This window comes from Parambassis ranga, chromosome 7 (genome assembly GCF_900634625.1).
Source record: "Parambassis ranga chromosome 7, fParRan2.1, whole genome shotgun sequence".
NCBI lineage: Eukaryota > Metazoa > Chordata > Actinopteri > Ambassidae > Parambassis > Parambassis ranga.
Window position 1 is genome coordinate 22279340 of NC_041028.1, and position 20202 is coordinate 22299541.

At 43.2% G+C, this 20202-nt stretch overlaps 3 protein-coding genes across 5 annotated transcripts; 1 reads left to right on the forward strand and 2 right to left on the reverse strand.

Moving 5' to 3' along the window:
- Positions 1–417: 417 nt before the first annotated feature.
- Positions 418–4125, reverse strand: aaas (achalasia, adrenocortical insufficiency, alacrimia). 2 transcript variants are annotated; one of them, XM_028410090.1, is made up of 17 exons: positions 3964–4125; positions 3652–3787; positions 3373–3500; positions 3183–3238; positions 3018–3109; positions 2885–2931; positions 2664–2762; positions 2422–2565; positions 2079–2199; positions 1880–2004; positions 1635–1695; positions 1462–1552; positions 1275–1371; positions 1130–1197; positions 973–1054; positions 822–906; positions 418–660 (listed from the first exon to the last, which is right to left on the reverse strand). In XM_028410090.1, exons 2-17 carry the CDS (start codon positions 3760–3762, stop codon positions 505–507), a joined length of 1563 nt encoding a protein of 520 aa, XP_028265891.1. In that variant the 5' UTR covers positions 3763–3787; positions 3964–4125; the 3' UTR covers positions 418–504. The 2 variants fall into 2 exon arrangements, with proteins under 2 accessions (XP_028265891.1, XP_028265892.1); XM_028410091.1 differs by having other exon boundaries at positions 3652–3813.
- Positions 4126–4739: 614 nt separating this feature from the next.
- Positions 4740–12236, forward strand: map3k12 (mitogen-activated protein kinase kinase kinase 12). The gene is made up of 14 exons (XM_028410186.1): positions 4740–4876; positions 6018–6542; positions 7582–7765; positions 7865–8056; positions 8144–8302; positions 8416–8574; positions 8663–8771; positions 8928–9037; positions 9260–9376; positions 9477–9611; positions 9720–10443; positions 10537–10604; positions 10763–11060; positions 11694–12236. The coding sequence occupies exons 2-14, from the start codon at positions 6080–6082 to the stop codon at positions 11847–11849; spliced, it is 2874 nt and encodes a 957-aa protein (XP_028265987.1). The 5' UTR covers positions 4740–4876; positions 6018–6079; the 3' UTR covers positions 11850–12236.
- A 2757-nt stretch (positions 12237–14993) lies between these two features.
- On the reverse strand, positions 14994–19980 carry LOC114438629 (poly(rC)-binding protein 2-like). 2 transcript variants are annotated; one of them, XM_028410124.1, is made up of 13 exons: positions 19820–19980; positions 18866–19002; positions 18714–18737; positions 18601–18633; positions 18372–18488; positions 18149–18280; positions 17927–18055; positions 17747–17821; positions 17527–17568; positions 17119–17191; positions 16971–17026; positions 16650–16819; positions 14994–15619 (listed from the first exon to the last, which is right to left on the reverse strand). In XM_028410124.1, exons 2-13 carry the CDS (start codon positions 18932–18934, stop codon positions 15583–15585), a joined length of 957 nt encoding a protein of 318 aa, XP_028265925.1. In that variant the 5' UTR covers positions 18935–19002; positions 19820–19980; the 3' UTR covers positions 14994–15582. The 2 variants fall into 2 exon arrangements, with proteins under 2 accessions (XP_028265925.1, XP_028265924.1); XM_028410123.1 differs by having other exon boundaries at positions 17509–17568.
- Between the last annotated feature and the right edge of the window lie 222 nt (positions 19981–20202).

Sequence of the window (20202 nt, forward strand, 5' to 3'; positions counted from 1 at the left end):
GATTACTATTAAGTATTCCTATTAAAAACAGCTGTCGGGATAACACTAAAGCATCTGTGTACGAGATTTGTTGTGCACATTGAAGAGCATTAACAGGTGTTAGCAGTAAATTAAGTCTCCACTTGTATGAGCAATAGTTGGATTTGGGACAACTGTATGCCAGATTGTTTGCAAGATGGCACCTTCATCCAGGTGTGAAGAGAAAACAGGAAGTAGACAGAAGGTATCCTGATACCAAATCATCATTAGGAGATAAAATAACCTAAACACACACAGAGACTATGTGTTCATGTGAGGCAGTGGATGTTGTTGTGACTAGCTGATGAGAAAGAAAACCTTTGAGCTATGCCATCCTACATTTCTTATTTGTTCTGTGCAATGCCTTGTGGGACAAAGAAACAAAAGTGCACACCAGTGTTCATATAGCAAGAACACATTTATTAACAATCAGTGATAACATGGTGTGATGGTTTGATGGTGTGTGTGTGTGTGTGTGTGGGTCGGTCAGGAGATTAGCTCTGTAAAGAGTGACTGATTAGCAAAGTCGACAGGTCTTTCCTGTGGGCGAGGCAGCGATGGACTGCCGCTGACGCCCAAACTGGGAATGCCAGCGCTCAGGAAATAGAAAGGCACATGGGTAATTCTTCCATTGGACCAGCACTGAGAACAGAGAAACACATCAGTCAGTGTAGTTATTCATTTAGCAGGGGTTCTACAAGTGAACAAGCAAATGTTTAGACTATTCTACATTAAATGTGTAAACTTAATCAGTAAGAGATAGGATGTAAATCAGCAGAGATGATTTATAGCGAAAGACTGACCACAGTGAGCAGAGCTCCCTGTCGGAAATTTGGATGGAACTGCATCAGTCTCGGCTCTGCACCTGGCTCCCCTTGAACAAAACCACTAAAGAAGAAGAAATGTTAAACACAGAGATTTCTAGTAGACACTACAGAAATGAATAGTACAAACCATGGCAAAAGCTCAAAGATGGGGGTGGCTCTTGTCTTGAACACAGCGATGATTGCAGGTCGGTCTGCAGCTAGTGGATCACCTGAGAGAATGTAAGAGACTGAGATGAGGTGCTGGATCTTATCTGTTTACAGATTAGATAAGGGTGAAAGGAGACCTTTAAGAAGCGCAGCGAGCCTCTCTCCTCTTGGATCCCAGGCTAAAGACTGAATCTCCCCACCAACACTGGCAGACAGAAGCACTTTACATTACAACAACATTAAAGCCAATTGTTCGACTGATGTAGTGTGATGATTACTTACATAATGTCTCCATCTAGTGTGTTAAAGGTTGTCTCTGACAGGTCTGCCACCACGGCTGCTGCATGTGGCCCTGTTGATGAGCCCCTAGGTAAACCAGCTGAAAAACTATAACGTCAGATTACCAGTAACGCAACAAATCAATCTGTGCAAAACATTCAAACAGTCTGTATGTGACTGTGGAGTTAACCTGGTGAGTCAGTGAAGGTCAGAGCATAGATGACTGTCTCTCCCTGTACTGAAAAGAGAAGTCGACTCCCGTCTGGACTCCAACAGCCAGACTGACCGAAACAAGCAATCGTTATATATGAACATATGATTTTTCATTACATAACGAACAACAACGTGTTGTTGAGTTTTTACCTGGCAGCGCCCTTTTACACATGGCCAACGCTCACAGGTCCACATCCTGGTCTCCCAGACCCTAATGAAAGAGGTTTTATGAATGTCTGCCTAATTATCTCATATCAATACCTGTTAACTCTAGTCCTCTGCATCTTCATTAGTATTCATGAAAGGTGAGTGGGTCTCCACACTAAAAAAAATTACATTAAATATGCTACATGACAGCCCTTATTACTTCTGCTCTCTGAGGTTTTCTCTCTTACCTGAACAAGGCAGCCGGTGTAGAAGCCAGGATATGGCTGCCGTCCGGGGACCAAGACAGAAAGGTGACCCCACCTCCTCCCACACGCTGCAGAGCTATACAACTTTCTGCAGCCACGTCCCAAACCTGAGATATGTTCTCATGTCAGATGTTTCAACAGTAAAAATGTCAGGCTTAAAGATGAAGTGTTCGCTTCGTACCATTATTGCTGTGTCCATAGGTGATGCGGACACGAGGAGAGAGCCGCTGGGAGACCAGGCGATGGAAGTGACAGGAGAGTGACCAGGATGGGACAAGACTTGTGCACAGCCAGATGAAGGCCTTGATAGGATTAAACAAAAATAAACACAGCATAGTTAGAGACAGGTTCTACACACTAAAAATCAAAAGACACTTTAAAGATCAGCAGTGATAATTAGGACAACTACTATTTATCAAATTGATGAATTTAGACATTTAGATCAAATTTGTGTCACTACTCAGCCGTGCCACACAACAATAACTCCTAATAAAGAAAACACTTAATGAATGAAATGAATGTACCTGGTCGACAGTGAGCAGGGGTCCACATGCCAAACCAGCAAGCAGTTTTGACACGCAACAGCGAGGGCAGACGCACACAGCGGCTTCCACTGCACAGCTGCAACACTCCTCTGCAGGCGGTGCTTCAGGGTGGGAGTCGTGGCACTGTGGTAGAACAAAAGGACACAGTGTGGAAGACCAGAGGTTCTTCAAAGACTTAAAAAAGGAAAACCGTTTCCATGATGAATGACAGCTTACGGTACCTTTTTGGGTTGTAGATCTTGATGGAGTCATCCATCAGGGCGACTGCAAATTTATCTGTATGAGGATGCCACGCAAAGGCTCGCACCACACAGTCAGACCTGGTGATACAGGAAGATCAGCATTTAAATGAGTAGAGACCTGCAGTTCATTCTTGCAGATGTAAAACAGAATTTTTAACATGTTTTAAACTATCCATTAAAAATAATCACGCTTCACTTACCAATTCAACAGTTGTGAGAACTCAGCGATCATGTCCTCACTGCTTAACTGTTCAAAATCAGGCACATTTTAACACAATACAAGAAAGAAATCATCAAGCGTGTCACACTTCTCAATCTGCGGACACAACTTACTGTGAGATGAGGAAACAGAGAGCCGTGAAAAGAAGAGACCCATCGAAGCAGCGCCAGAATACAACCGGAACTCACTGACAGCCATTTAGGGACTGCAAACACACCAAGGAAGTGAGAGCATTTGTCAGTGCACTTAAACGATCACGAGCTCATATGCATACATACCTTCTGTGTGCGAGTTTGTGATTTCATCGAGTAGCCCTGTGAAACCACCATCCCGCCTGGAAAAAAAGAGGAAATCATTACTGTTACAGCTTTCTGAAACCAACACACTAAAATCGGATTTTAGGTTGTTTTTAAGTGAGCGAATAAAGTTTGTCACTGTGTACTTGATTAATCATTTGACGTTGCCTACCATGCTGCTGCACTCCTCATCCACAGAGTCTCAGAGTGATCCAGGAAGGCTGCCTTGCTGCTACTTTCTGTGCGACTGTGAAGCTTCAGAGACTCCCGGGGAAAATACAGACTCAGAGGACCAGAGTCCTGAAAAAACACACAGCACCCAGCAGATGTTTAGTTTAGTTTGCCTTCCTGCTTTGGGGCTCCTTATTATACACAGCTGATACAGGTAGCAAAGAAACTGTGTTTTTTTTAAAACAATCTTTATATTAAATACAGCTGCTTTGAATCAGACCTGCTTGGATCGGTGTTCAGTGTTGATCCCTGACAGCAGCTCGTTGTTGGACTCGCACAGAGTGGTCTGTCCGGAGGGCAGCGGAGGAGGAAAAAGAGCTAGAGAGCACATCTTAGGCCCGGTAAAGCCCCTGCCACTAAACGGTGGAAACACAACATGGACCTGTCAGGTAATATTAAGCACAAATGTAATATTTAAAATCATAAACAGAGTAGAGCTAGTTAGTTAGTTAGCTAGCTGGCTCTAAGGGCTACAGTTAACTAGCTAGCCTGCTAGTTTACCGCTTTGCTTCTTCAGCGTCGCGGACTTTACCTTGTAGTGTGTGTCCTGTACAGTGAGATCAAGTAACGATTTGCGTGTTTCTATAAAACAAGGCGAAATGCTATGTTGTTGTGACACACTTAGTTTCCTACTCTAAGTTAGTCCCGCCATGTGAGTTACGGCAAGCCGAAGGGACAAACCGTGCCGAGCTTCGCTACAATGCACAACCTGGACAAAGCAGACGTGCTGCCCTCTGCAGGTCACAGGCCGACATTACAGCCACACTGAAGCAAACTCAGTATAATATAAGCTTTATCATTATTGTATTGACCAAATAAAGTCTAAACAAGCATCTAATTTGTTCTTAAGATAAGGATGATCCATTCCATCTTATCAGGAAGGGCGGCAGAGCGCATGGTCAGCGGCCCCCATCCATCTCTGTAGCGGGCAGGGATTCAATGTGTCTTGCTCAAGGACACATCAGCAGCATCTGCATCATCGGTTGCTGCTGATCCGGGACAGTCCTGCTCACCCTCCAGCACAAGCAATCGTGAATGGCACCCATGGTGACACATTTTGCGAATGAAAATGATGAATGTGTTAGTGGAAAACTGTGCCTTTACTTCTGTGTGAGTGTGTTTGCAGGCGGGAGGGTCATAGCGCCCCTTAGCGGCGCAACTCGCATTTCCGTGACGTCAATTCAGCACTGGGAAGGAGACAGCTCCCTCCCTCCCCCCCCTCAAAAAAACCCAGCGCGCCTCACGTTGCATGGGTCCCCGGTTATTGATAACACAATTTACCCGCTGGGATCCATCCCAGTAACGTGAAACTCGTGGATATAGGCGCTGGAATTACACGAGACACGCCGGACCGAAGACAAACAACGATTTGCTCATTATCACCGACAAATAGAAAGCCGAGCCCACCCCTTCACTTGACAACGCGACATCAACCAGGCAGAAAGGTATGGGAATGTCATACTATCTGGTTAAATGCTGATTGAATAAGAAATCGGCGATCACAGGACGTTTAGGGATGATGCCGTTGCTTGGTGCGGTAGCGTTCATGCCGCTCACTCTGCACCACTGAACTGATGCTGCCAAGAAACGAATCATCGTCGATGAATGCTACAAAATCATATTTGTGCAGCGAGAAAGCTCTCAGTGCGAAAGATTTGTGTTGGTGCCAACGTTGAGTAAATGTACAGACGCTGCGGCAGTTTCACTTGGCATGGACCATAGTGGGCTTGAAATTCATGCACGTCGGCTATGATGCTGCTGAGTGTCATCATCACATCCTCGGTTATTTAAAGATTGATCTTCCTGCCTGTGTGTGTGTGTGTGTGTGTGTGTGCTGTTCACTTCGCACAGGCCCGGTGGTTGTTTATTGCCCGTTTTTTCACGCTCTCATTTCGCACAGCTCTTCTCGTGCAGTGGTGCAGTACAAAACTGGTGGAGGATATGTGAATTGGGTACATGTGGTCTCTCTCTCTTCACACACACACACACACACACGCACAGAGGTACACACACATCCACACGACTGAGGTGGTTATGCAATTCATCATATTCTTCATTACACACAATGCTCTTCCTCACTTGATGCTTGACGGAGGACATATGCTTCACTCTGATCCTGTCCCACACAGCTCAGATGGACAGTTAAAGAACAGGTGACAGTCAGGGCTGTGAGCTGCACCTGCTCTGATTCATTCATAAAGCCCATCTTCACTCCGTGTGATGGCTCCACTGGGCCGCCTGGTTTTCCCATTCACAAGCACGGAGATGAGGCCTGACTACAACGATTCAGTCAGGATTTTGTGTGAAGTGGATAAACCGGGCTGAATTAACAGCACAATTCCACTGTTTTGTTTTTTGTGTTGCCTAAATGGCAGAAAGGTTAGCCTAAAGACACAGGAGGTGAGGGAGCACTCATTTCAGCACTGGACAGCTCCATGGAGCTCCATGAAGCTGTCCAGTGCTGAAATCACCCTACATGTTTATCAGAATCAGAAACTTTATTAATCCCAGGGAGACATTGCTTAATCCTGATTTCATACAGTGAATTGATTTACATTCTAAAATATCATAAATCTCATCCTTCAGGCTTTTGTTCCCGTCCTTCTGTCCTCCATCCACCCTGACCTGCGGAGTTGGGGAAGCCCCTGATGAGTGGGACCTGTATCCATGAGCCCCGTGCCCCTTCCCCCTCCCTGTCAGGCTTCAGCACCCCCATCTCAGAACCCCCTTATCGAAGACTCGATGGAGACACCCCTGCCTGCACCCCTGAAACGGACCTGACCCCTACACAGTGTGTTCTCCGTAACGTACTGTCCATTGACACTGGTGGACAGGGGGCGCCGGGCGGCAGCAGCCCCACACCCAGTGATGGACCCTCAGCCCACTTTGACAACAGCGTGCTAAAACTACATGAACATGAGGCCTGCCAGTGTGGCGGCGGGGCCGAGATGGGCCACAGTCCGGAGGCTGGCGCCGTCCGGAGCCAGTCAGAGAACATTCGACTGCAATCGGGCAGTGGAGGTTTTTTGGAGGGACTGTTTGGCTGCCTAAAACCAGTCTGGACCATGATTGGAAAGGCCTACTCCACTGAACACAAACATAACCATGAAGGTATGTGAAGGGTTATACCCGACTGTGACTTGTGTGCATTATTGTGGTGCCTTTGTAACCTTGGAGATGTGCTACATAACTAATATTTTAGACTTTAACTTTGCAATGGTGCAGGAAGTTAGTCTTGCATGAATTTGCGTTACTTTTACTCTCAAATTTTCTTTATGTCGAGCTTCAAACAATCAACTGAAGCCAAAAGAGTTAGGAATGGCAGTCCTCTTTTCATAGGTTTTATATGTCTTAGTCTGAAGAGTAGCCACGCTTGTCAGATAAGTCTAGCCAAGAATACAAATAAAATATTTAAATGCAGTGGAGCAGAGGTGCAGGAAATAGAAATATTCAAGCCCGACTATGCCAAATTCCACTTAAGTAAATTTACTTTTAATTTTCCCAAACCATTGTTTTTGCTGGTTCCTGACAACAAGCAGGACGAGCCGGCAGGATGACTGTCAGACCGGCTCATCCAGAGTTGTCAGCCGCACTGAGTTTTCACAGCTGGTCAGTGGGAAAGCATTATGTGCATCTGCCTCCGCTGCTGCAGCACTCAAGAGATCTCGACACTTCAGTGGACCTCATGAAGAATTGATCTGCCTGTCTCTTTTATTCTGCCCGGCTCGTCCGTCTTTATAGACCAAGCTCTCGCAGTTGTCAAAGTAACGTCAATGTGACAGATGACGGACAGATTAGACTATAAGTGGATTGTTGCGTTTCTCTCTAAATTTTCTTTCTCTTATCTCTGGATTGAAATGTAATGGTCTACTGGATAAGTTGTCAATATTCCATTTGTTTGAACATGGCAGGGGTTTTGTATGATGTAATTGTAATCATGACCTGCCTGTGCATTCTAACGTGTAGCAGGGGTCTACCATTTGCTCAGCAAACCTCCCCCTGGCCAAGCTGACAAGAGTGAATATTGACACTAGGATGCTTTGCAATGTGTGATGGATATAAATTAAGTAATTATCCCTGTGTAACTTTCCATGGTTCTGTACATTTACTCACAGAGGTTTGTTTTGTCGACTTGCTGGTCTGAGTTTAGAATCCTGGGAGGTTCCTTTTGAGGAGATTTCCGACCTGCAGTGGGTAGGCAGCGGGGCGCAGGGCGCCGTCTTCCTTGGCAAGTTCCATGGCGAAGAGGTGGCTGTAAAAAAAGTCAGAGACATCAAAGAGACCGAGATCAAACACCTCCGCAAACTCAAGCACCCCAACATTATCACTTTCAAGTGAGGAACCTACCAGTGATATTCTACAGTTCACTCTGATTGTGGTCTTTTTTTCCGCTCGCCAGTGGTCTGTTATCTCACTGCTTTGCTTCCTTCCAGGGGTGTGTGCACGCAGGCGCCCTGTTACTGTATCTTGATGGAATATTGTGCTCAGGGCCAGCTGTATGAGGTGCTGAGAGCAGGTCGTAAAATCACCCCTTCTCTCCTGGTTGACTGGTCCATGGGCATTGCAGGTGGCATGAACTACCTACACCTTCATAAAATCATCCACCGAGACCTCAAATCCCCCAAGTAAATCTCAGCACTAATAAAGTCAGTGACAACCAACACAGGAGGTGATATTTTAAATAAAATGTCTGTGTAATCTCACCTTTTCAGCATGCTGATCACACATGACGACCTGGTGAAGATCTCTGACTTTGGGACTTCTAAGGAGCTCAGCGACAAGAGCACTAAGATGTCTTTTGCTGGCACAGTTGCCTGGATGGCACCTGAAGTGATTCGGAATGAGCCGGTGTCAGAAAAGGTAGACATCTGGTAAGTCTGATAACGTTCACGTTTCTTTTGCCTAGAAATGCATCAGCAAGTTTCTTCTTCAGTTCTGCTTTGGTTGTAATTTGCAGTAAAATAAAGCTTGACTTATCTTACAGGTCCTTTGGAGTGGTGCTGTGGGAGATGCTCACTGGAGAGATTCCTTATAAAGATGTAGACTCATCTGCCATTATCTGGGGTGTAGGAAACAACAGCCTTCAGCTGCCCATACCTGAGAGCTGCCCGGATGGCTTCAAGATTCTCCTCAGACAGTGCTGGTGAGCAGGACAGGAGTTGGGCTGCAGATGTGATTGATTTTACTGTGCATTGTTGTTCAGATCTGTGATTCTCTTCTCTTATTTACAGGAACTGCAAGCCCAGAAATCGTCCCTCTTTCCGTCAGATTCTTCTTCACCTGGATATAGCGTCGGCTGATGTGCTGTCCACTCCACAGGAGACGTACTTCAAGTCTCAGGTATAGCTATGTGAATGAGAAAACAATTATTTTTACACTGAAATACCTTATATTTAAATGTGGTACTCATGCGCCCACACTTGCAAAATATTCACACTGGTTTTAAAGCCGGCTCCGGCCAGACAGAGGCAGTTAACAGAAATGTGCTCTCATCAGGCTGAATGGCGAGAGGAGGTGAAACAGCACTTTGAGAAGATTAAATCTGAGGGCACTTGTCTCCACCGACTTGATGAGGAGCTGATCAACCGACGTAGAGAGGAGCTCAGGTTTGTTTTTTACTCAAACTACACTACACAGATCAGCACCAGCCAACAGATACTGGTGGACCCTTGTACTTCAAGGGCCCTATTACCTCTGTCCCATTTCTCAACATTGCTCCTTTGTCTCCCCCGTGGACCAAATAAGTGCCTTGAGTGCCCGTCTATTGTGGAGGATTTGGATTCTCTCATGCGTATGCACAATGACATCGGCAGCCTCTTTTTTTTCAGGCATGCTTTGGACATCCGTGAGCACTACGAGAGGAAACTGGAGAGGGCTAACAACCTTTATATGGAGCTCAGTGCTGTCATGCTGCAGCTGGAGCTCAAAGAGAAAGAGCTGCAGAGGTACAAAGAAATCCATTTAGACAAGGAGGAATCTGTTTGACACGATTAATGCAACACAGTGCATTTACACTTTGACTTAACCTGATGCTTTTTTTTCTAGGAGAGAGCAGTCTTTGGATAAGAAGTATCCAGGTTTGTTTAAGCACCACAGCTCCAGACAGAGCAGCTCCTCCAACACTATGGACAAACTCATCAAGAAGAGAAACGTCCCACAGAAACTGCCCTCAGGAAAGAGGTGCGAGATCTCATTTCAGTGGGTATTTGATAAAAGATTAACATTAAAAATAAATATTCATCAGGATTGTGGATTGTAGTTGTTGACTAAACCCTTACACTCTTCCAGGCCAGACATCCTTAAGTCTGAGGTAATCATTCCCAAAATGGATTCTTCCGTAATGCAAGTCACTATCCCAGCCTGCCCCAACAGAAGCTCGACTTCACCCAGTCGGTCTCGGAGGGTAAAAACCCGCCATCGCAAGCCTGGAAAAGGCAGCAGTGGGGACCTGGCTGGACTAAAGGCAACTCAGCCATTACCTAACAGGGACACAACTGCCCAGGCTAACAGTTCTACCACCAACACCTCTAAGCAGCTCCTAGAGCCCTCTGCAGCTCTGCGGGGTCTCGGCCATGAGCAGCAACAGAGGCAGCTCTCCTCCTCCAGCCCTGACCTCATCTGCACCACACTAGAGGCAGAGGGCCAGGGAAAAGGGGAAACCTCTGTAGGTGGCCTGGAGAGAGGGGGGAGTCTCAGTGCCTCTGCTGGTTTAGGGGGATCAGAAGGAGGGGCAGGCGGCCTGGATGATCTCACAGAAACTCCTCCACGCAGTGACACTCCCAGCGAGGATGCTGCGTCGTTCCCGTTCTCCAGCAGCCCAGATTCGCCATGTGGGAGAGGTGCAGCAGCAGGACGGGGCTCTCTGGGATCTCCGCGCCTTCCTCATGATGGAGATGACAAAGAGGAGGGAGCCGGTGCTGTGCGGTTGCCCAGGGGAGCTTCAGGGGGAATTGGGAGTCAGCACCTCACACCATCAGCCATTCTGTACAGGGCAGCTATCACACGCAAACAGGTATAGTACTGGATATCTGTTCCTATCTCCACTCTCCCTTTGGTGATACTTTAATCATTTTCAGTTGTGTATTTTTCTTGTTTGTGACTACAGAGGCGTGGAGTGTCATCAGAAGAGGAGGAGGGTGAAGTTGACAGTGAGGTTGAGTTACCACGGAGACGGTGAGTAACTAGATGTCCTTCGTCACTAGAAAATTCCCTCAAGTCATCTTCCCCCTCTGCCATACTGCTGATTTATTTAGAAAACTAAGAATAATTTCTAACTTGCGTCATTCTTTAAATTGAAACACACTTTTATTGTTTCTTAACAATTTTCCCAGACGTCCGACCAGCATTACCAAGTGCCAGTCGGTGTCTACCTTCAGTTCAGAGAACTTGTCAGTATCTGATGGTGAGGAGGGCCACACTACTGACCACTCGCACAGTGGCACTCCTGATGTGGTCAGTACCAACACGGATGACAGGTTGGACGACCGCAGCGACGACCTCCTCTCTCAGGGGTCCGAGATCCCAGCGGACAACACTGATCCTGCGCAGGCTTCTGATGGGCTGTCAGAGAGAGACGGAGCCTTGGGACAGGCCAAAGCTCAGCTGGATGCCGGACAGAATCCTAATGAGGTAAAGACGCCTCACAGAGGGTTGCATGTGTCCATTTGAGTCATCTTCTTAATGAAAACATCAGTGGAGTGTGCATTTAGTCAAGACCTGTAAAATTTAATGTACTTCTTCATTGTTCACCTACTGCATTTAAAATGTTTTACACCAACAACAACATTATAGCTACTCAGTACTGATCATACTAGACAGACTTAACATCAAAACTTTTCTTGTTTTTGTTATACTAGCAAAATCAGCCGACCAGCATATCTAAAGCATTCACTACAACATGTCTTTGCATTACTTTTGATACTCTAACGGAGCAGTGTCTGGGGTTTAGTTTCATTCAGTGGTGAGGTTGCAGATGAATAGCCCTCCATTTCAAGAAAAACCTATAGTAAAGGGGTGTAAAACTAATATCTCACTCCAGGGCCAGTGTTTGATTTGTTCAATTTGGGCTATTGGAGAACTGTGGCAGCCTAACATGGTAGGCTCTTCTGAGCTAAAGCTTCAAAGCTAATGAAAACTCCCCCCTAAAATTTTGGCCTGGAGTGTTTTTTGTTTGTACAAAATTGTCTTCCTTTTTTTTCGTCTGCCTAAACACTTCATGTCATTTACAAGTCATGTATGACACTGTTTTCCACTCTTCTTCAGAGTCGGGCCTTGTGTGATGATTCTGACTGTGACAGTGCTGAGCTGGATCAGTCAGGTAGCGGAGAGCCCAGCCGTCCTCCTAGTGCCGGAGCGTGGGTGCCACCATCTCAGCCCTACCAAGGGTCTCCACAAGCACCCCACACAGGACCTCCATAGGTCACTGGACACTAGCAAAGACCTCCAGCTACCGTGAAGAACCATCACAGATGTACACCAATCTGTCAGTGCAGTACATTACTGTTGTCATAAGGGGTTCGCACCTACTATACACCACTCAGACTATGACAAGTTGACTTATGGTGTCTCATAAGTTTGTTGGCTGGCAAACCTGCATCAGATGACATAGGACATTTGTCATAACCTGACATCAAATATTTTGGCAGCTTGTGACATCAGATAAATGTCATTTAAGTTCTGTAGGGTTTTTTTAAGGCAAGGTAGTTACCAAGGTAACCTTAGCCACTGCTCCAGTTCAGCAAAAACCCTTCCACAGATGCACACGCACGCACAAAAAGATACCACACTCTTAGTCCTTTAAACACTAACCCTCACTCTGGGAGCATCCTTCATGATACTCCACTAATGCATCAAATACTAATGAATAATAATGTAAATATCCATGACATACCACTTGAGAAATATCTAACTTTATTTTATTTGTAAGATAAAAATGTAAGAGTACATGGTATGCAGCCCTGTGAACAAATGCATGATTACATGTTTATAATTTATGGTTCGAATGTGTCCGTTTTATATTTTGTGAAAGTTTACACTTTTTTAATCCTGAAAGTATTACTTCAGTTATTTTTTGTTAATAAATGTAAGCACTCAAGAAAAAAAAAAGTCAAAATGGAATGAAATTTCACAGACATTGATCATGATGCATAAATAGGGTTCTCAGTAGATATTATTTTTTTTAAACCTCCTACTACTGAGTTTCAAATATACTTAAGACATGTTTGAGGTTTTTATCAAATCTGTGACAGGTCTGGAGGCCTTTAGGTTCACTGAAAATGCAGCTCTGCTAATTTAAATACACTCAGCTGGCCAATTTATTAGGGACACAGATACAAAACAAATACAATGAGTCTTAAATTCATATAGTTTATATAGTGGAATTTGTGAGTAAATAACTGTTTTAAAGAGGTTTATGTATAATCACGTAAGATGAAGTTTGTATTGCTGTTGGACAAAAAGTGATTCTGTTATTTGGACAAACCTCGTAGACATACATTAGATTTGTATATTTGTCAGTACAATTCCAACAATCTACAAACTCCAAACAGACATAAAAGTAACACTGTAGTATGAACAAAGGTAAGATTAATTGTAGGACTGAATTGATTTTATCTAGGTATAGCTAATAAAGTGACAGCTCTGTTGGATTATATTACAGCAGCAGTTTGTCATTTGTTTGTTATAGAAAATTATCTCCTGACAAACATCTGCTTTAACAATGTTAGCTAACAAAGTGCTAAATATTGTGCTAAAAAGTACTTAAGTGTTTTGGCATAGCACTGTTAGACATTAAACTGTGTTAGAAAAGCCCGATAATCAAACAAACAAAAATAGATATATCGTATATCACGTGTATCTGTTTGTTTTTGTTTTGCACACATTACCCACAATGCTAAGCGGCCGCCAGGTGCTATGTGGGAGGATTGAGCGGGCTGTGCTAGCCGCCGTAGCTGCTAATGTAGCCAGAAGTTGCTTACCTCCTGCAGAGATAAGGAAAGTGCTTCAGAGTTGTTGTTTATTTATGCGAAAACTAACACAATTTTCAAAGGTAAGCTCGCCTTCATTTTACTCCACGTATCAAAATGTACGTCTCATTATAAAACTGCGCCCTAGCTTATGCTAATGTATTAGTACTTGAGTTTGTATAGCGAGTGAAGCTACGTTTAAAGCTGTTTAAAATCGCATTTTAGAGCAGGCAAGTGTGAAGCTACTCATATCTAATTGTGAGTTACGCAAACGTCACACACAAAAACGGTACAAATTAATTTTTTCCATGCTTTGACTATGAATTTATCACACTAGCTAACTAGCTAACCACCTTGCATCAATGTGTGAACACTCCCAAACACCCTCTGCTGTGTTGTCAGCTGAATGCAGCAGAAAGCGACAGTTCTTCCATATAAAACAAAAGGAAACACTGATGTGTACAATTAGCAAAGAACCAAAAGGCCTCTTGAAGTTTATGATGGTGGTAGACTTTATAAAAACCTCATCTGTTCCTTTTACCCTTTAAGATTACTGCAGAAGTAGCCTGATGAAGAATAGAGCACTTCTCTGTGGTGGTTACTAGTAGAACAGTTAAGTATCCTTTGGGTTTGAATAGAAATGTTTTGTTTTTATACAGCATTGCACATTGTACCTGTAACATAGGAATTATATCAAAAGCAAAATATTATGAGCAACAATAAATAATGTATTGGTTATAAAAAAAAAACAAGAAGCCGTGATGTTTGTTCAAAAAAATAAAATGGTAAAATAAAGCCACATTATAGTTACAATTTGTGCTACACCTAAGACAGCTCAAGGAGAAATAAATGCCTATTTTCAGTCTCTTTGAGCTTACCCAGCCCTGCTCTGGTGTGATTTCTTGATGCACAAATTACAAATCTAATTCTTTGTATTATTATTAAACATCAATATCATGGAATTCATTATAAGAACAACAAAGAATTGTTTAAGCATTTCACATCATTTATTTCTGCATTTCATTTTTTTCAACAATTTAATTGCACCCAGATCTACAATAGTTGAAAACGTGCACAAAAAACGTGAGTTTCTTCATCCTGCAAAGAATAATAAAAAATAAAATCTGATCCAGGCAAAAAGGATAGCAGGAAACTAGTGTTAATTCTATAATTCTCCTTCTAGTTAATCATAATTTAATACCTCAGCATAATATACTTATAAAGACCAATATGTCTTGTAGTTTTGCCCCTTGCAGCATTCCCCAGCCCTGCAGTTAAAAAAAATATTTTCTCTATTTAAAACAAACATTTCAATGTTATTATCATTATCATCATCATCATCAATATGGTCTTAGTAATTTCAGAGAAAAGAAAATATATCCCCTCATTCAGGCCCACTCCTGGTGACCAAGGCCCACCCACCATTATCAGAATCCAATGCACAAAAATGCTCAAAAGTCCTGATTGAGAAATAAAACTGATGGAAACACAGGAATGACACAAAACAATTACTCAGCAAATTAGAGGTGAGACATAACTTAGCTTAAAACTATCCTTTAAACCCGCACATAACAGGGAATAAATTACTTTCTGACTGAAAGTTTTTTCCTGCATACATCCTCAGCTGGAGATCATTTACACCCACTTAAAACCCGTTAAACCCACAATGCCTTATTCCGGAAGTACAGCTTCAAATAGAAGATGGCAAATATCAATGATTTCTACTCATACAAGGAGCTGTGTATTAAATAAAAATAAATAGATATTTAAAAAGGAAGGGAAAGAACAGTCCATCTATAATGTTATTGTGTCTTTTTTTCTTCATTTTTACATTTTCTAAGAAAAATCTGACATAAGAAAAACAATTATGCCTTTCAGATTTTTCTAAAACTTTTTACCTACAGTATATCAAGAAGTTCATACAGATATACAGCAAAATAAGAGGAAAAATACAACAGAAAGAAATCTTTTTAAAAACTATATGCAAAGGGAATTTAAAAACAATAAATAAATAAAATACCATTATTATGATGATGGCATAATTACAACTGAGTAGGTGTCTAACCAAAGCAGAGGAGAAAACAGTGAGTTTATAGTACTTGGTTTTTGCATTAAGTTCGATAAGGGACCTCTTGGTAAAAAGTAGGGGGAGGGGTTACTTTAGGTGCTGATGAAGATCCTCCATGTCAGTTGGCTGCAAGTCCAGTAGCTTCAGACGACAGCCTGAGGAAAAACAGAGGAAAAAAAACAAAGAAACATCAGAGAAAATGAAACATTGAAGAAAGCTAAACATCTACTAAGTCCCTCCAGGATATTCTCAGGTCTGCCCAGCAGCCGCCTACTGGTTGGACATAGCCAAAACCTTACTGGGTGTGTGCTCAGAGTGCATCCTAACCAGATGCCCTAAGCGCCTCAACTGGTAGAGTGACCAGTTCATTCACGTTAGAGTGGGATATTTTCCTTACTCTGAACAGCGCAAATGCGGTTAAAGCCTGATTGATATCAATCTAAGGTTTGAATGCAGATGCGGCTAGTGAGTCCGGCTAGCAATGCCATACTTTCGGGTTCACAGGGACAGTATCTGGGCCGTGTACAAAGGCTGTGTGTAAACATCTGTCTAACTACAAAAGCTTTGCTAGGAGTTTTTTGACATGGCTACAAAGGAATAAACTGTGCTTTGGACCGCATCCTGTCCTACCTTGGTCTGAATTTTACGATGCGCAATTTAGAGGACAGCAAAGACGTGAAATTAAGCGATAGCACTGTGTACAATAGCCGGATTTGAAAATAGAAAGCAAAAGCAATCTGATCCCACTTTAGCTTGATTGACTGTCCCCAGTCCGAACTGGGTCTAAGTGAGAGTCTGTCCACCTTGCAGAGGTGTCAGTTTGAGGTTTGTGGTGAAAAATGAATCTGAAGTCTAATTTTGAACTAACTAAACAGTCTTTTAGCATTTTCTGTAGCTGTATGAGCCATCAACATTCAGTGGTGCATTTACAACAACATTTTGAATCTTATGTCTGAATTGGCTGTACATTTTTAATCAATCAAAATTCTCTGAAAGTCACCAACAACATTATTCACGATTGTTATAGCTGTAGTGTGGGCTCTGTCATCCACTCAGGAAAACTATTTTTAAAATATATGTATAGGAAAGGGGTAATATAATCCTCCCATTCCATTAATATGATTTAACCCCATTTCCGTTCCCAGTTAATGAATGTGTAGCTCTGGTCTGTGGCTTCTGTCTTACCGAGCATTGATCAGGTACTCAGCCAAGCTGATACTGGCGTGGGAGCCAGTGATGGTGACCTGTCTGTCAGTTGAGCCCTCCACTGGGTTGGCAATCTTGATCTGAGCCCCTGACATCTGGCGGATCTCGTTGATCTTTGCGCCCTGACGGCCGATGATGCAGCCAATGAGCTATGGAGAAATGAGAAGAAAGAACTTTAATACTTTCAATGCCACAAAAGGAAAAATGCAATTGCAGAAAGATACACCACTTTAGCTAACAGACATTGTGTTTGTCTTCTATGAACTAACAGTACATAAACAAGAGACAAATGAGCCTTACATCATTTGGAATGGTCAGCTCATGAGAGCCAGTCTGTGCAGAGGCGTCCATCCCAGCTGAAACAACACAAAGAAAACCTCAGTGTTGACTAAAAAAGATCATTACAAATATGCAGAAACCCCATTTCCGTTTTAGTTTGTCCACTTACCCTGGAAGCCCTGGTTGCTATGTGCAATAGGGAAGGGGCTCTGCTGCATGGCCAGCTGGTGAAGTTTGGTGAGCTATCAAAACAACAAAAAAAAGGATAAACACACACAGAAACTAGTCAGTAAAAATGGAAAATACACTGCAAGGCTTAAATGTCTGTCATTTTATAAGTGGTGTGTGAGTGATATGAGTGGAAATCATGAAATGAAATATGGGACCCATGATTTCATCTAGAAATATTTGTTAGAAATATCATCTACAATATTTGTAACTGTTAAATGGAAGTGTGTATCAAGCAATGGTGGCTGAGGGGCAGGAAAGTAAGAGGGATGCAATAAGAAGGTGGCATGGCTTCCCAGGACCGAAGATTCAAATATATTAGGTCACTTACAGAGGGCCCTTCACTTACATCAGGCTGTGGAATGGCGTGCTGCCCTTGGACAGCGTATGCCTACAAGGAGAGAACAGCACTTAGGAGGGTGTGACAGCGTGACACACTGGATGCAATATCTATCAGACCAATGTCCTTGGTGTGCTACAGGAACAAAGCGACACATGCACACCAGCTACCAGATAGATAGGATATAATTAATTTCCATTACAAATACATCTTTGCTTCTGTTGTTTACCTGACCACCTGCAAAGATGACAGGAGAGCCTGAGGGTTTAGGTCTGTATGGGATAGTCACTCCCTTCGGTGGAGACTGGAAAAAAAATAGAGTTGCTCAATGTTAACAGTCATCAATAGCACTCAATAACACAAAGTAATAAAACTGTATTAACTGCAATTATTGCAATGATGTCTGTACCTCAAGCATGACAACACAGATCTGCTTGACACACTCAATAATGGACTGTGGGGTCCCTGCAATGGTGATGGCACGCTCTGTTGAGTTGGGCAACATGTCCCCTGCTACTTGTACCTGAGCTCCTGCTGACTACACAGACAGACACACAACAAGTGTTACCACACATCAATGACATGACAAATATCAAACAACGTTAAAAGGAAGAAAGATGTGATGACAAACCTCTCTGATTTCTTTGATCTTACAGCCACCCTTGCCAATGAGTGAGCCACACTGGCTGGCAGGCACAACGAGGCGAATAGTGACTGGCGGTTTGCTGGTGGCTGTACTGTTAGTCATTGAGGTGCTGATGTCCTGCAGGTAAGGAGACAACAACAACAAAATATTAGTAGTGCTACCTCTGCTGCAACAATGTGATTGTTTTAAAAATGCAGCGCAACCTAACCTCCTCCAGTTTTTCAATGATCATGGAGAAGGCTTTAAAAATGGAGGTGGTGGGTCCCGCGAGGGTTATGATCCTTTCCGGACAGTTCCCCTCCGAGATGTTGATGCGAGCACCACTCTGGAGAAAACAGGAAATATCAAAACAGTCAGCGTGGTATCATATGATCCGTGAGTCAAAGCTATGATGAATGAACATGTCTCTTCATGTAGAGGGCAAAATAATATTTTACCTCCTCTCTCATCTTCTTAACCGACTCTCCTTTCTGTAGAGAAAGCATACAATATTTACAAAACAAATCATAGGAAAGTATGCAGATAGCATCTGCCAATGAAAACAACGTACCTTGCCAATTATGCTTCCAACCTCCTACAGGAAAGCAAAATATATATATTGTTAAAACAAAACCGTGATGTCTTATGGTTGCAGCAAAAGGAGAAATCAAGAAATAAATGAAGGCATTATATAAAATATTGCACGCTATCTCAAGGACTCACCTTTCCATGCATAAGTAGCCTGATGGTTAAGGTGACATTAAGTCCTCCTTCAACCAGACTCGAATCCATCTCTGCAATTGAAGCCACACTCTACACTGGCCAACAAAGTAGTGAGTCTTTGGTCACGGGCTGAATGTCTGCAACAGAGTGGAAAATGTGACAGTTGAGAGGAAATGCAGTTACTGGAAAATGTGAGGACATCTCTTGTTTACTAAAATGCTGCTGTCAGTGCAGATCAATGGAGTGATGCAGGCATTTAACATCTCGTAGACTGGAGCTCCCTCTTGTACTTTAACAACGTTAGCAGACCACTTCGAAAGAATGAGACGTTTCAGTTCAGTAATTCACATTAGACTGGCCCCAGTCCACTCATTCACGTTAGCACAATGACCCACTGTCTCCCTGTGGATGCGTCTATTTTCAGCCATCTATTTCCAGTAGTGGCGACATAGAGCATTTGCTCTATTTTTGTAGCATAAATTCAGGATAGGCAAATCTCCTTCCTGTGTTACGGTGTCTTTATGTGGAGGTTTTATTCGTAGCACCAACCAGAGACTGATAGGATAAAAGTTTACATCGCAAATCCCATTTTACAATGAGCATCACAAGCTAGTCACGCAAGCAAGATTTGAAAGCTAAGTTAGCAGCAAAATATTTACACCGTAACTTCCTAAATGCTGAGCTTTTGGTAAAATACAGTAAGTTCTCGGGGGTAATATATAAACAACCAATCTAATAACAGCCGCATAACCTATAGCAGCTAGCATCTAAGTCTTGGTCTGCTATCAAGTTAAATACAGCTCGGTAATTTTCCATCCAGCACGCTAGCGTTAGCTGCGATCCAGGAAATAGTCGTATCCCGCGGCCTACGGACCGCACTGAGTTATTCCTGCCCTTCACTCTGAACAGAAACAAACCAAAAAACAAAAACAACAGCATTTGTTGAGATCTTACCCGAACCGTCCCTTGAAGTGTGTTCAGGGGGTGGGTAGGGTGGCAAGGGTAGAAGGGGAGAGGTTCGGGAGGGAGTTTTAAAAGGATCCGGGGAAGAGGGAAGAGACACCGCTGTTCGATCGGACTCCACTCTTCTCTTCTGCTAAGCACAAAAGACACAACACGGTCAACTTTGACCCCTTCAGTACACCGCCCCTCCCGGCTCAATGCCCCACCTCCACAGATGTTTAATTATAATAACATCTGGCCTTTAAACTGATTAGGCTGTATTTAAAATTCAGATATAGTGAGAAAATACAGAGTTTTATGTGTAGCTGTCTCTGGGATGTGCTGACTGATGCTGGCTGTTGTGTGATGTGATGCCTCGCTTACATAATTCACCA